This window comes from Trichomonas vaginalis, chromosome V (genome assembly GCF_026262505.1).
Source record: "Trichomonas vaginalis G3 chromosome V, whole genome shotgun sequence".
NCBI classification, from domain to species: Eukaryota; Parabasalia; order Trichomonadida; family Trichomonadidae; genus Trichomonas; species Trichomonas vaginalis.
Genome location: NC_067207.1, coordinates 10,700,633 through 10,713,854, shown reverse-complemented (window position 1 = coordinate 10,713,854; position 13,222 = coordinate 10,700,633). Strand labels below are relative to the sequence as shown.

The following is a 13,222-nucleotide window of genomic DNA, read 5'->3' as shown; positions in this document are numbered from 1 at the left end:
CGATTGCTAAAGATTATGATTTATCTCTCCTTATCACAACGAATTAAATGTGAGATTCTGCAAAACTATGAACGCTTGGGATTTTTCAGATCTGAAACAAAGAAACCGAGAGAAAATCCTATTTTAAAGTATATTTATTAACTATATATTAAATAATTCTTAAATTTTTGTTCATTTGAGCTAACTATGCTCAATTGATTGATCCATGAATATCATCAGATATTTCCTGTTCAAAATGTTACCATTATAATGTACATAAGATATAATATATATTTCTTGCTGTTAGAGTATTATATCTTGATTGTGTAGAAGATTTCAAGATGGCAAATTAGTGAAAGTGATTATTACATTTACAAATTCACCGTAAAATGTCATGAAAGTGATCAATTTATATAGAATAAGGGGAAATAAAATAAGTTCCCAAAAGATGAATTTGACAACGGTTATATCATAACTTATTTTTAATGAGTGTCGAAGCAAGTGTACAGAACGAGATCAAGGAGAAGCAACTTGCTGGTTGCCCAAGTGAGAACAAGCTCAGCATCGTCATCACAGGTCACAGAGATGATGCCACAACAAAGGCTACATTCTATAATTTCGTCGCCACACGCATTGTCAACGGCGTCGAGAAGTCTTCACAGACATCATACCGCTATAGCCAGCTTCTTGAATTCAACGAAAAACTTATCTACAACTATGGAGCAATTCGCCTCCTTCGCGTTTTCCCACCAAAGAAATTCGTCGGCAACCGTGATGGCGATTTCGTCGTTCTCCGCCGTGATGCTATCCAGGAGTGGGCTACCGAACTTTGCTTAGATGAAGAAGTTTGCGAAGATAAGGATGTCCTCGAATTCTTCAAGCTTACAGAGTAAATAGTGACTATATCATACTTATAATAAACTCGAATCGTATTTTTTCAAGTAGTTATTTACTGATTATTTGTGGCAACTTAAATCAAATTTCGCCAGTTGCCATAATTTTCCACAAGGAACCTGCAATACCTTAAATGCCTACGGAAGATCACAAGGCATTTTACTTCAATTCATTTATTTCATCATTGTCAATTGATCGGAAATTGATTTCATCAGACAATTTCAGACCATGAGATGCCACATCATATAGGGTCATATCAAACGATTTGATTCCAAATCGTTAATTCTACACCTATCGTTTGATCGATTAACATGCCATTATTTAGGAAAGACAAAATCTTACATCTTTTGAAAACTGAGCTGCTGTACTAACAGAAACTTTTGCCCCGGTTACAAATTTTACAATTTGAATCCAAGCCTTCCCAGCCGAATTTTAATTTCTCATTTTTAAGGCATTATCTTACCATTTACAGGCCATCCATTCTCAAACATAGGTTATGGCTTTTTTATGTTACTGAAATTATATTTTCCAGAAAAATATAGAGAATGAAATAATCTACTAGCTCATTGCCTATAAACATATATATGCAACATAATTATATTCCACCTTTGGATTGTGTAACTATACATATTAAGATATTATTGTGCCAAATTTAATATATCTAATGAATTGCATTATTAATCCTATATTTTCCATGTTTGTGAATTTGTATTAATCTACTACTAGAAAACTAATAAGTGCATATCATATTTAAGAATGATTGAGATTGTTGATAAAATTGTTTTTGAAAAGAAATGTAAGCTCATTTGTTGGGTATAATAGGATACAGTTCTTAATTTTATACCATAAATAATAGAAGATGATTCATCCTACGAACACTCAATAAACAAGAAAAGATTTTACAAAATGAAGCCTGTAAAACATAAGTGTTTGGCTATGAAAAGTTGCAACCTTACATTCTTCATCCTTTTTTTTTCTTCTCATAGATCAAAACTGCATATTTGAGAATGCTTAATACAGATCTACTTGGAATCACACTTAAAAAGAATGATATATTACCTTTAAGGAGTAAAGTTCTTATATTTAAAAAAAATTAATGATATTATTTTCAATATAGTGATTAAATTTTTACATGATAATAAAAGGTGAAATTAATAAAATTGATATGGAGTAGGATGATTTTTGCAAGCATGTAATGCGTTCATGCTTACAATCTAATCGAAATGATATTGATGGGATGTTTCTTTGTATAAAGATATCTGTTTTTGATTCATCACATCGAACAGAGCCACATTTTCGAAGATAAGGAGTATTATCAAATGCATTGTCACCTATAGTTGACAAGCTTGTACTTGTAATGAATAGAAATTCTAATTTAGTACAATCTTTGAAAGATTCGCGGCCAATTGATTGAATATTGTTTCCGCTAAAAAGAATTCTTACTAAATTTGAACATGACATGAAAGCGTAGTTTCCAATTGATGTCATTGTCATTGGAACAATATATGTATCAATTGGACTTGATGGAATGAATGTTATTAATTTTGTTTCTTCATAATTTGTTAAGGCTCCATTACTAAATCTGTATGATCGATCTTCTGGGTTTAACTTTATTGATACCAATTGTGGACAATTAATGAAAGTTCCTCCATATATTTCTGGGAGAACACTGTTCATAGAAAGAGAAACTTTATAAAGTGATATGCAATTTCGAAACGCAAATGACTTGATCACGATTAAGCTGCTCGGGATAACAAATTCTCGCAATAAAGGGCATTTTTCGAATGCAGATGCTTCAATCGAAGCGAGATTGTCGTCAAATGTAATAGATGTGAGATAAATGCAATTATAGAAACAATTCTCGGAGATACTACGAGTACTAACAGTTAAAGATTGTATATTGCTGTTCATAAAAGCTCCATAATCGAAAGTCAATAAGTTCTTTCCATTATCACAAGATGTAATACCGCTGTTTACAAATGCATATATTCCAATATTTTGGATTTGTGTTGCTGATAATCCAATATCTCCAATGTTAGTGCAGCCTGCAAATGCTCGTTCACTAATAGTTGTAATAGAAGAAGGTAAAATTATATTTCTCAATTGTGTACAACCATTAAAACAGTTTTTTGGGATAGTTGTAAGAACTTCATTATTTGAAAATTCAATTGTTTTAAGATTCGTGCAGCCTTCAAAACAATTTCCTTCAATTGACTTCAAACTTGACGGCAAAGTTATCTTATCTAATGTGCATTGTGAAAATGCAAGTTCTGCAACTTCTATTAGAGATGCACCATTAAATAATATTGATCTTAACTTCTTTCCTTTGAAAGCTGAATAACCAACAAAATTCAATCCATCAGGAATTACTAGGTCAGTATTTGGATCATCACCGAAATAATCTGATAAAGATTTTCTTTCATTGGTGAAGAGCATGCGGTCGACATAGTTAATATGTGTATTGTTAGCAATATCTAAGTTCAGCTTCATGCAGTTGAAAAATGCAGCGTTAGATATAGTCGTCAATGTCTCTGGTATTTTCATTTCAAGAAGATTAGGGCAATTATAAAATGCCATAGTTTCAATTATTGTAGTTTGATTTGAAAGATTCACATACTGTAATGAATAGCACTCTTGGAAACAACTTTGCTTAATGTTAGTAACTAATTCTGGGATTTTCATTGATGTTATGCCTGTTTTACTAAATGCCCATGAACCAATATAATTTATCCGCTCATGTAATGTAATTTTAGAAACTTCACATGTTCGAAAACAACCACCAGATATTGATGTAATATAATCTGGAACAATATATTGGCCAATATTTTTTCTCACAACTGCAAATAATGTATTATTATTCTCACCAGAATAAATTGATTTTCCATCAGTCCTATATACAGTATTGTCTTTATCGATTATAATACCTGCAATATTACTATCAGCAAATATAGAATTTCCAATTTGAGTCACGTTTTTCGGAATGAAGATACTCGAACAACGAACTTGTGAAAAACATTCAGATTTTAATGTAGTTAATTTTGAATTAGGTGATATGTTAAATGATGTGGTTCCGGTTGTAGCAAATGGCCAAGAATGTCCAGCAACATATCCATCAATAGTTTCGACTGAATCTGGAAGATTAATAACCATCAATTTGTCATCACTAAAAAAGCATCCTGCTTTAACTTCTTTGATATTTGGAGGAAAATAAAATGTAGATAATTTACTACATTGTCTGAATACTGAATAATTAAGATAAGGAAGGTTTTGACATTGTCTTAAATCAGCAGAAACTAAATTTGATGTGGCAAAGCAAAAACTACAGATACTTTCGCATTTACTTAAGGCAGCAAATTTGATAGATGTGATTAATCCTCTGCATGCAAAGAATGGACTATTTACTTCACTATTGCCACCACTAATAATTTTAACACTTTGAAGGATTTCGACGTCGCCACTTAGGCTTTCAGGGCATTTGACAAGAACTGATTTAGATGCATCAGTATATTCAATACCTCTTCCATCATATTTTTCTGATGTTATTAAACATCAATCATGTATTGAAAAAATTGAAAAGTGACATTTTTATTGATTTATTTTTCAGATTGAGAAACAGAAGCGAAAAATATGATTCCAAGTTTATAAATATTTTCTATTTTCCAAAAAAAAAGGCTTTTGGTGTTCCAGAATCGATATCTAGTTTATATGCAAAAGTTGCAACTAAACCCATTTTCCTACGTAAAGTCTCCCTATCGTTTTTCTGCCTCAATATTGAGTGAACCTCTATCAAAAATTTGAATAAGAGACTTTACAAAAGAAAAGGAGTTTATTTTTGTATGGGTATCTACTTATTTAAAAATAAAAATTGATGCTAGATAGATCAATTAACTTAGTTATATAGAAAACAAATATGATCTACAATTGAATTTAGTAAGCACATCAAAAAAATATTTAAAAAAATGTTCCATATTTTGATAGAAAATAAATATTTTAAATATATTTAAACAAAATAAAGAAAAGAATTAAAAGTTAAGAAAACAAATTCCATCTGAAGCAGCTCCAAAAACTGCGTTCAAATTCGGGTCATAAGTCAATGACGAAAGAGTATCTCCAGCGTTGATAGAAGACAATATTTCAAGCTGTGGAACGTTGAATTCGACCACTTCGAAATTATCAAACGCGATGATTATATGTGACAGAGAAGTCTTCGAGTCAGTGACATTTGTCCATGCAGTCATTTTCGCAGTGAAAGTTGTCGAAGCCACGAAATCTCCATTCACTGTGTAAAGAGTCAATTTCGTGTGGTTTGTTCCTGTGCAAACAGCGATGTATCCATCTTCAATCAACGAAACCTTCTGGATCTGGTCATCAGCAGTTAGTTTCCTTATAAATGCTCCATTGACTAATCTCGAAATCACGATGTTCGAGTCTTTGTCAGCTGAGACAATTATGTCCAAAACTAATGATGCGTCTGCGTCAACAATCGAAACGAAGTGTGGAGTGATTCTGTAAAGAAGAGAGTATTTGTCTATGATAGAATAGACAGAAATACTCGAATCTCTCCATATGGTCAGCAAAAACGATTTTCCTATCGTTTGTAAAGCGACGATCAAAGAGAATTTCTGTCTTTCCGTGTGAATCTGAGTCAAAGAATTGGACTCTGCCTTGAACACGTGGAAGCAAGAGTCCCACGGGGAAGACACGATGAATCTCTGGGAGTCTGGGAAGTAAGCAAACGACTTCTGTCCTGTTCCGTCCATAATTGTTGTTCCCTGGATTGATCCAATCATATTTGGGGGAGATGTCGAATTTACCAAGAAAACTTGAGCGTTTTGCATGAGGCAGAACATTGATTTGCTCTGGTTATTGTATGCAACGAATGATGGTCTTCCATTCATCTCCTTAATGAATTTGGTTGAATTGATCGGTCTCCTCAATTTGACATCAATACAAGGGTGAGGTGAAGTGAACAATTGACGAGGAATTATTCCGACATTTCCAGCAGTGAATTGTATTGTTTGTAGGTCATCAGGTCTGTTTCTGATTATCTCAGGAGTTACAGATGATGAGTAACAATACGCGTGGAATGTGTTGTTCGCGTCAATCGCTGCTTGTCCTTGCTGTTTGTAGCCAAAAATCAAATCAATCCATTGACCAAGATGTGAAGTGACATAAGGACTTTCCAAAGCAGCTCTGTGTATAGCAATGAACTGTGCAGGAGATTTGGCCCATTTAGGAAGTTTGACATCACCGTTTTCGCATCCATTTTTGAACTTTCCAAGATCGAAATTGTTGTGGTTAGTAAGGAAATCGGGGCAGCAAAAGAACTCTGGAATAAGTTCTCTGTAGTCTGGAGCGTGTGACACAACTGCATTCCATGCTCTCTTGATACCACTGAACATTCGATTAGATTTGTCAAATTTCCTGTCATTCACTTCGATGTGTAATGTAGTGTATGGTTCCATTCTCACCAAATAGTTAAGGACATAGAAAGCGTTGGAGTAGTGCATTCTGTAAAGACATCGCTCTGGTCCATCTGGACATTCTTGGTACTCGTTTAGTGATTTAGCTAATCTTTGTTCGTTTAAGGCACCAATTGGCTTTGAAAGGTCTCTGTATATGTCTGGATTGTTCAAATCAAGTGTTGGTGACTTGTAATCTTTAAGAACCCATGGGAAAACTGGATATTGGCTCAAATCATTGTAAGATCTGCCGGCAAAGAAGTTTATCTTCATGAGATATTCGAAATTACTCATGTTGCCGGACTTCCACTGGTTCGTGGCCTCTTGGAATGCGTAAAGTGACTGGATATTCCCAATTTGAAGGACCATTTGGTTGGAGTATGGCCGTAAGTACTGGATAACGTTCCTTCTGTCGCTCTGTTTGCCGAACATGATGAAATAGGACCTCCTGGACTTGAGGAAGAACTCTAATCCGGAATCAATATGTAAATACGATCTGTGAAGGACCATATCGAGCTGAGTGATCTCGAATTGTATAGATCGTTGTTCGTCGGTGGCATTAAACGCGATTTCTTTGTCGTTCATGAAAAATATTCCTTCATAATTTTTCTCAAGGGTAATCATTCTAGCGTTGAGGGATAATGAGTAGTGCTGCTTGTTTGTGTTGATATCTTCGTCGATATCCTCGTTCTGGTTCGTATCTTGTTCGATTGTTTGCTCTGGATGGTTCTTTTGCCAATTTAGGAATAATTCTTGGGCTTGCGACTCACTTGTTGCGTCTCTTCTGAAGGAGGCTTTGACGTGTGGGTCGAATTCCAAATTTGGTTTCATAAAGAACCTTCTGTACAAAGAATCCCAACGCTGAGCGAGTTTCCAGTGCTGGGCGTTGCCAATGCTTGACCACGGGCTTCCGTTTGTACTTAGATTTCGCCAGATTCTTCTCCAAGCTTTTTCGCAGGAATATTTCTGTATTTTCATTTCGTTCGTGAACTCCAAGTGTCTGCGCTTGTATCCGATTGTTTCAAACAAGACGGCTTGCTCAGGATCGAGTTTCATCAAAGTTGGAGCGCATGATTCGATGTAGAAGGTTAGATTTCGAGTAATTGCGGTCGATACCTTATCAGAATCATCAGCCATCATGTTGTAGATTCTTATGTCTTTGAAAAGTTCGTTAAATATATCTGTTACGAAATACTGGTCATTTAAGTAAGAATTTCCATCCTGCGGCTTTCTAGGTATCCTAGAAATTATTTCTGGATATGTTTTAATGAAAGAATTGAACAAAGTCTTGTCATATTTAATTGAAACTCTGTAAACACTTTCTGCGACGATTGCAAGTGCAGAATAATCATTGGAAATGATTGACTTAATGCTCTGGATATAATTTAATGTATTAGAATGATCTGTATGTATTAAAGTGGCCGCAATAAGTGAAGTGACTTCTGAAACTTTCATTTTCATCTCGGAAATCTCTTTATCTTTGAGAAAACACATGATGTCGAGGAGCATTTTGGCCAGTTCGCTGTCCAACCACTTGTTGTTCTCTACTCTAAGAGAAAATGTCGTGTGGACGTCTTTAACTTTGTCTTTACTGAAGATTTGTTTGTAAATTGACAAAGCTATGTGGCCTTGTGCCTCGCTGGCAAGATATCCTTTGACTTCGACGTTGGCCATTTGAAGGAGCTGAACATTATCCTTGTAGATCTCGGAATTCTCTGGGAAGAAAATAAATCTTACAATTGGAGTGATAATATTCTGTAACTGATCACTTGACCACTTGGATATCTCTTGCATGACCTTCCTCAGCATGATTTTAAGGACATTTCGGATCAGAGGCGTCGTATCAAACTTATTAAAGATCATTACATGCATAAACAAGCTAATCATCGATGATACTGCGGACTGCTCTCTGTTCTTGTCATTGTTGTTCTGATTCTTTTGAGTTATCTGTATCAGAGTCATCGCAATTATCGAATCTATCAATGTATCGCTTCCGAATACTAGTTTTGGCCTGTTCGTCTGGAACATTGCGTAGAACAGCCATAATAGCCAGCATGGCGCTTGAGAAATACTCGAACAAACCTCTACAGTTTGACATTTTTCGAAAAATGGTCTAAACTCTTCTGGTTTGTAGATTGTTGAGAGATAAATGATGAATGGGAACAATCCCGGCTGCATCTTCTTCGATCTGAAGAAAATCTTCGTTACAATTTCTAGCATTTTCAATGTCGACTCGTTTGGATTGTAAACAGCGATCATTGCTAATATAGCATTGATAAACATTGTGTCTGGATCTTCTGTACCAGCTGTCGACATCTGTCCTCTCAATTGTTGTTTGTAAATCTGACAAATAAATTTCAGAGAAAAAATTCTGACATTTTCATTTGCAGAAATACTCAAATATTGAGTGAAAGGAAGGTAGTACTTGTACTTCTCTACGATCCTATGGAAGTTGTTCACCTGCTTCTTCATCAGGATATACGTATTTTTCAGTATTTCCAAGCTTACGTCTATCGGATTGTCCATCATGGCTAATTCAAACAAAGATGTTTGGTCTGATGAGGTGAACTTATGTGGAGCCAAGTTCTGGACAAGTTCCCAGAACGCGTTTCTGATGGAAGCGTTTGGTTGGTCAGTTATTGTGATGATCAAGTTCGTAACACTGGTAGATTTAGTGAACAAGTCGATATTCGAGGAGAATATGTACTTCCATGAATGATCTATTACGCAGATTTGAGTATCTGGAAGGTGGTTCGCCCATAATGAGAAATTCAAGAAGATATCTCTAATCATTACTAGCTTATTCTCTTCTGTCTTGATTGAGTTGAACATTTCGCATAATTGGGAGATGACTCTTGAGTGCATTGTCGTTGGATTTATCTTAGATAACAAAAATGCAAGAGATTTCATGCCTTCGCTTGCAAAGAAGTCATGTTGGATGACATCTGAGTTATTAAGGAACTGGTTGAATAATCCTAGAAGTGACAAAAGGAAGTTTGTCGCGTCATTAATTTCTTCATTTTTAATTGGATAGTCAACCTGCTCCAAGAGAGGAAGGAAGACATTTAAGCCACCCATATTCGTTGTCACATCTATGAAAGATGTGGAAAATGGTATGATTTGGCCTCTGACTTCCGCATTTCCTATTCCTCGAGTTGTAAAGTTCGCGCAAGTTGTTCCTGCAGTCATTCTAGCGTTCAAGCATAGTATGAGTGAGTTATTGATCTCATCCGTGAACAATTCTTTCGGAACATCAGGAAATGCCGACGCTTGTGACGGAGAAAATCCGAAACAGTAGTCGTTCGGCAGGCTGGCGATCCTCTGTATGTTTTCCTGGCTCAAACATCTATCGAACAAATATATCGACGATATATTTGCGATCAAAGGATCTTCGGTCGGACGATACATTTTCGGAGAGTTACAAGCGATTTTTCCTTGTTTTATTTCTTGGTCCAATTTGAAGCCTTTTACTACGAACTCGTGGTAGCAAACCTTGTCTATCCACAGTGTCGCGCACTTCTTCTCATTGATAGTAAATATGATCCTTGACCATACATTTTGGGAGAATTCCAAAGGAGTTTGAACATCTCTTTTCATTCTAGAAATAACAACTCTTTGGATATTGTCTTTTCCTTTGTAATACTCGAAAACTAAATGGTTGTCTTCGAAGAAAAGATCCATAGAGTTACCAGAAGTATCCAACAAACTCAACAAGGTTGCTCTGTTGCCATCCAAAGAGATAATAGAACCTAATTCCAATCTGACAACAAAAGTAAAACCGTTTGTCAAAACTCCTGCAGGAAGTACTGGCAAATCGATGCCTGTTCTTCTACCATGGAAGTGGAAGAAAGAAGAAGGAGGTCTGGAGGATATCTCGCTAAGGATTGTAGAGAAAGTTGATATAAGTTGGACCGTCCACCATCTTTTCGTTTTCTCGTAAGGACGCATTGATCTCAACGCTTCGTAAAATGTTTTCCATTTGAAAACAGCAGAAGAAACTGTTGAGAAAAGAATGAGCATCCAATTAACTGTTGGTGCGTAACTTCCATCTTTGTTTGGTGATGGGAAATTATCGAAACTCTGTATATATTTCAGAATAACTAACGGTGTCTTTGACATGAATAATTTCAGTTTATTTGTCACAGATGAAGTACAAACTTTTGACAAATAATTGAATATTATATCATGAGCATATAAATGTTTCGTAGATCTATGAATAGCAGGAATTATCTTTGCATTATTGATATCCATGTTCCTTGGAAGATTCTTGAGATCCATACTTCTCTCAAAAATCAAAGAAAGTAACAATTTCACGGTTTCATCTCCGTAATCTAATTTTGACAAGATTTCGGACATGTTTTCCATTGGTTTCTTCGAAGCAGACTTACGAATCACAGGAGAACCTTGTATAACTAAGAAGAAGATATGCAATATCAAATTAACAAACTCCAATTTCTTGGAAACATCAGTAGAAATATTCGGCAAATTCGAAATATTTTCAAGTAAATTATAATTAGTTATATAATTAATCAATGTCTTTTTGTTCAAAGGAATTACTTTATCCAATGTCTGCAACAACCTGTAAATCAATGATATCCAATCTTCATCATCAACATGATTAAATGAATTATCAAATAAAATGTTTTGCAAATCAAACATATGCAAGAAAGGATCAAAAACATTAGTAATATAACCTTGATCAATTAATAAACCATTCTCCCACATGTCGATCGCGTAGTTCTGTGTGGCATCTTCGAAAAAGAAATGAATGATAGAATCACAAAATAGTTTTTCTGAAAAAATTAATAATCTACTGCCTGGTTTCGCTGAAAAATAATCAAAAATATTAAAGATGTGATATCGACTCTGCTCCAACATACTGATCTTCTTTTGTTCGTAGTTCTGTTCTTCCATGTCTATATTGATTCTCTGCAAATCAACCATGTATTGGCTCGCTTCTTGTATCAAATTAACTTTTGGCAAAATTTGAGTGAAAATTTCGGTCGAAGTACAGAACAAAACATAGATAAACTGGATGACTTCATCAATGATCGGAGCAGAACTACCAAACAAAGTACTCAATGCATTCAAAATTGGAACATATGATGAGTCAATGTTAGCATATGAAGATGCAAACAAAGAATAAACGGAAAGACGTGTCTCCGTGATGAAAATGTTGTCAATACAGGTGTTGTCGGTTTCCCAGGTATTGAATTTGGGTGAAAAGATGAAAGTATTGGCCAAATTTGTGAATCCGTTGTGATCTTGGAGAACTTGGACAACAATTTGGATCTGAGAATGTAGGAACAACTGGGTAATGAAAAAGATGGCTGATGAACATAATAAACGAGGTTCACTGCGAAAATTATATTGAATTGAAGTTCCATTCATTAATTGGGTCACAAAGTCCATGATCGTGAGGTATAATAGCTCTACAAGATGATAGGAATTGGTATGGAAGGTCAAATTGGCTAAAGTAACGAAAACTGACTTCAATTGTGGAATTTTCTGAATTCTTTCGCTGATTTCGGTTAACGCGTATTGCATTATCAATTCTCGGTTCTCAAAACTCTCCCTGTTATGGCTTTTCGTCAAAGTAATGTGTAAAACTTTTTTGACAAATTTAAATTCCGGAGGAGTGAAAATATGGTGCTTGTAGAACTCTAGATCTGTCTCACAGACTTTCTCTGGCTCGGCCTGGTCGTCGCAGATCGGAAATCTGTCTAAAGTCCACATAATAAAGGCGCCAATGAAATGAAGCATTTGGTGGCAAAATATTGTCTCGGCGAAGTCAGGGCCAAGGTTGGTGTAAAAATCTAGGAATCGGAGAAAAGAAATTCCTAAGTACGCGATATCCATATCATCTACAGGATTATTTGTAAGAATAAACAAAAAGCTAAGCATGTTGAAACCATTGGAAAGTATTGGATCAATCAGAGATTCTTTGTAATGAATGGCAAACGCTGGTTTGATTTTTGACATTCCATCGCAGATTTTGATGCAATCTGTAAGATTTTCTTTGGTAAATTGTGGTGTATGGATTTTGGAAATCCACATATGATAGTAATTTAATAAAAATTGAAACATTGAAAAAGTATTTGAATTATCTTCTTGTAGACCTGTAAGGAAGTTAAGAGTAATATTCAGAACCTCAGGAAAGAACTCCTGTATGAAGATTCCGTCATTTAGAAGGCTAGAAAGCCTTTCGTAGAAGGATTTTAATAAAAATAATGCATCTTCAAAGAGTTTGTTCGAATGTGACATATAAAAATTGAGTAAAGGATAGGCTTTCTGGATGAATTGAAGGGTTGCAACATTGTCGCTCCTCGCTAAATTTAACATTGTCGGAAATTGATATAAATATCGTATTAAATACTGATATATTGGTGGAACGAGTAACTGTAATAGCCTTTCTGATTGCATTAAGACAGATGTAGAAGTATTGATGTAATTAATTAAATTTTCAACTTTTTCGTCAAGAGGTTCATTAAGTTTAAATAAATTAGTAAAATATGTGAGATCGTCAGGTTCGCGGTTCTTAAATACCTGCTGTTTTGTGTATGTAACTAGTTGAATCTGCTGATAATATGTTAAAATATCTTGAGGAATGACTTGCAAATGCGATTGCTTCGGCAGATCAACAGTGAACCATTTCACCCATATTCGGTGCACTGGATCATTAATTTCTTTCTTTGAACCGAAGATTTTCGCAAGCATTTTTGATGGGATAGGGATTTGACATAAATTTCAAAAATAGGAAATATATTGCATGTCTATAAGAATTACGCAATTTTTACGATAGGTGAAATGAAGATTACCTCCTCAATTTTTTTGAGGAAAAAAAATTTTACAAGCATTATTCTCACTCGTTATTGAGTGGGTTATTA

The 13,222-nt window shown here is 35.0% G+C and overlaps 3 protein-coding genes across 3 annotated transcripts; 1 reads left to right on the top strand and 2 right to left on the bottom strand.

Annotated features, from left to right (window-relative positions):
- Nucleotides 1-193: 193 nt before the first annotated feature.
- Nucleotides 194-919, top strand: TVAGG3_0313750 (sorting nexin C terminal-containing protein; the record flags this gene model as incomplete). The annotated part of the gene is made up of 1 exon (XM_001308803.2): nucleotides 465-872. The coding sequence occupies one exon, from the start codon at nucleotides 465-467 to the stop codon at nucleotides 870-872; it is 408 nt and encodes a 135-aa protein (XP_001308804.1).
- A 1,082-nt stretch (nucleotides 920-2,001) lies between these two features.
- Nucleotides 2,002-4,023, bottom strand: TVAGG3_0313740 (structural constituent of cell wall; the record flags this gene model as incomplete). Its single annotated transcript, XM_001308804.1, has 1 exon — nucleotides 2,002-4,023. One exon carries the CDS (start codon nucleotides 4,021-4,023, stop codon nucleotides 2,002-2,004), a length of 2,022 nt encoding a protein of 673 aa, XP_001308805.1.
- Nucleotides 4,024-4,606: 583 nt separating this feature from the next.
- TVAGG3_0313730 (beige/BEACH-related family) lies at nucleotides 4,607-13,055 on the bottom strand (the record flags this gene model as incomplete). Its single annotated transcript, XM_001308805.1, has 1 exon — nucleotides 4,896-13,052. One exon carries the CDS (start codon nucleotides 13,050-13,052, stop codon nucleotides 4,896-4,898), a length of 8,157 nt encoding a protein of 2,718 aa, XP_001308806.1.
- Nucleotides 13,056-13,222: the final 167 nt, after the last annotated feature.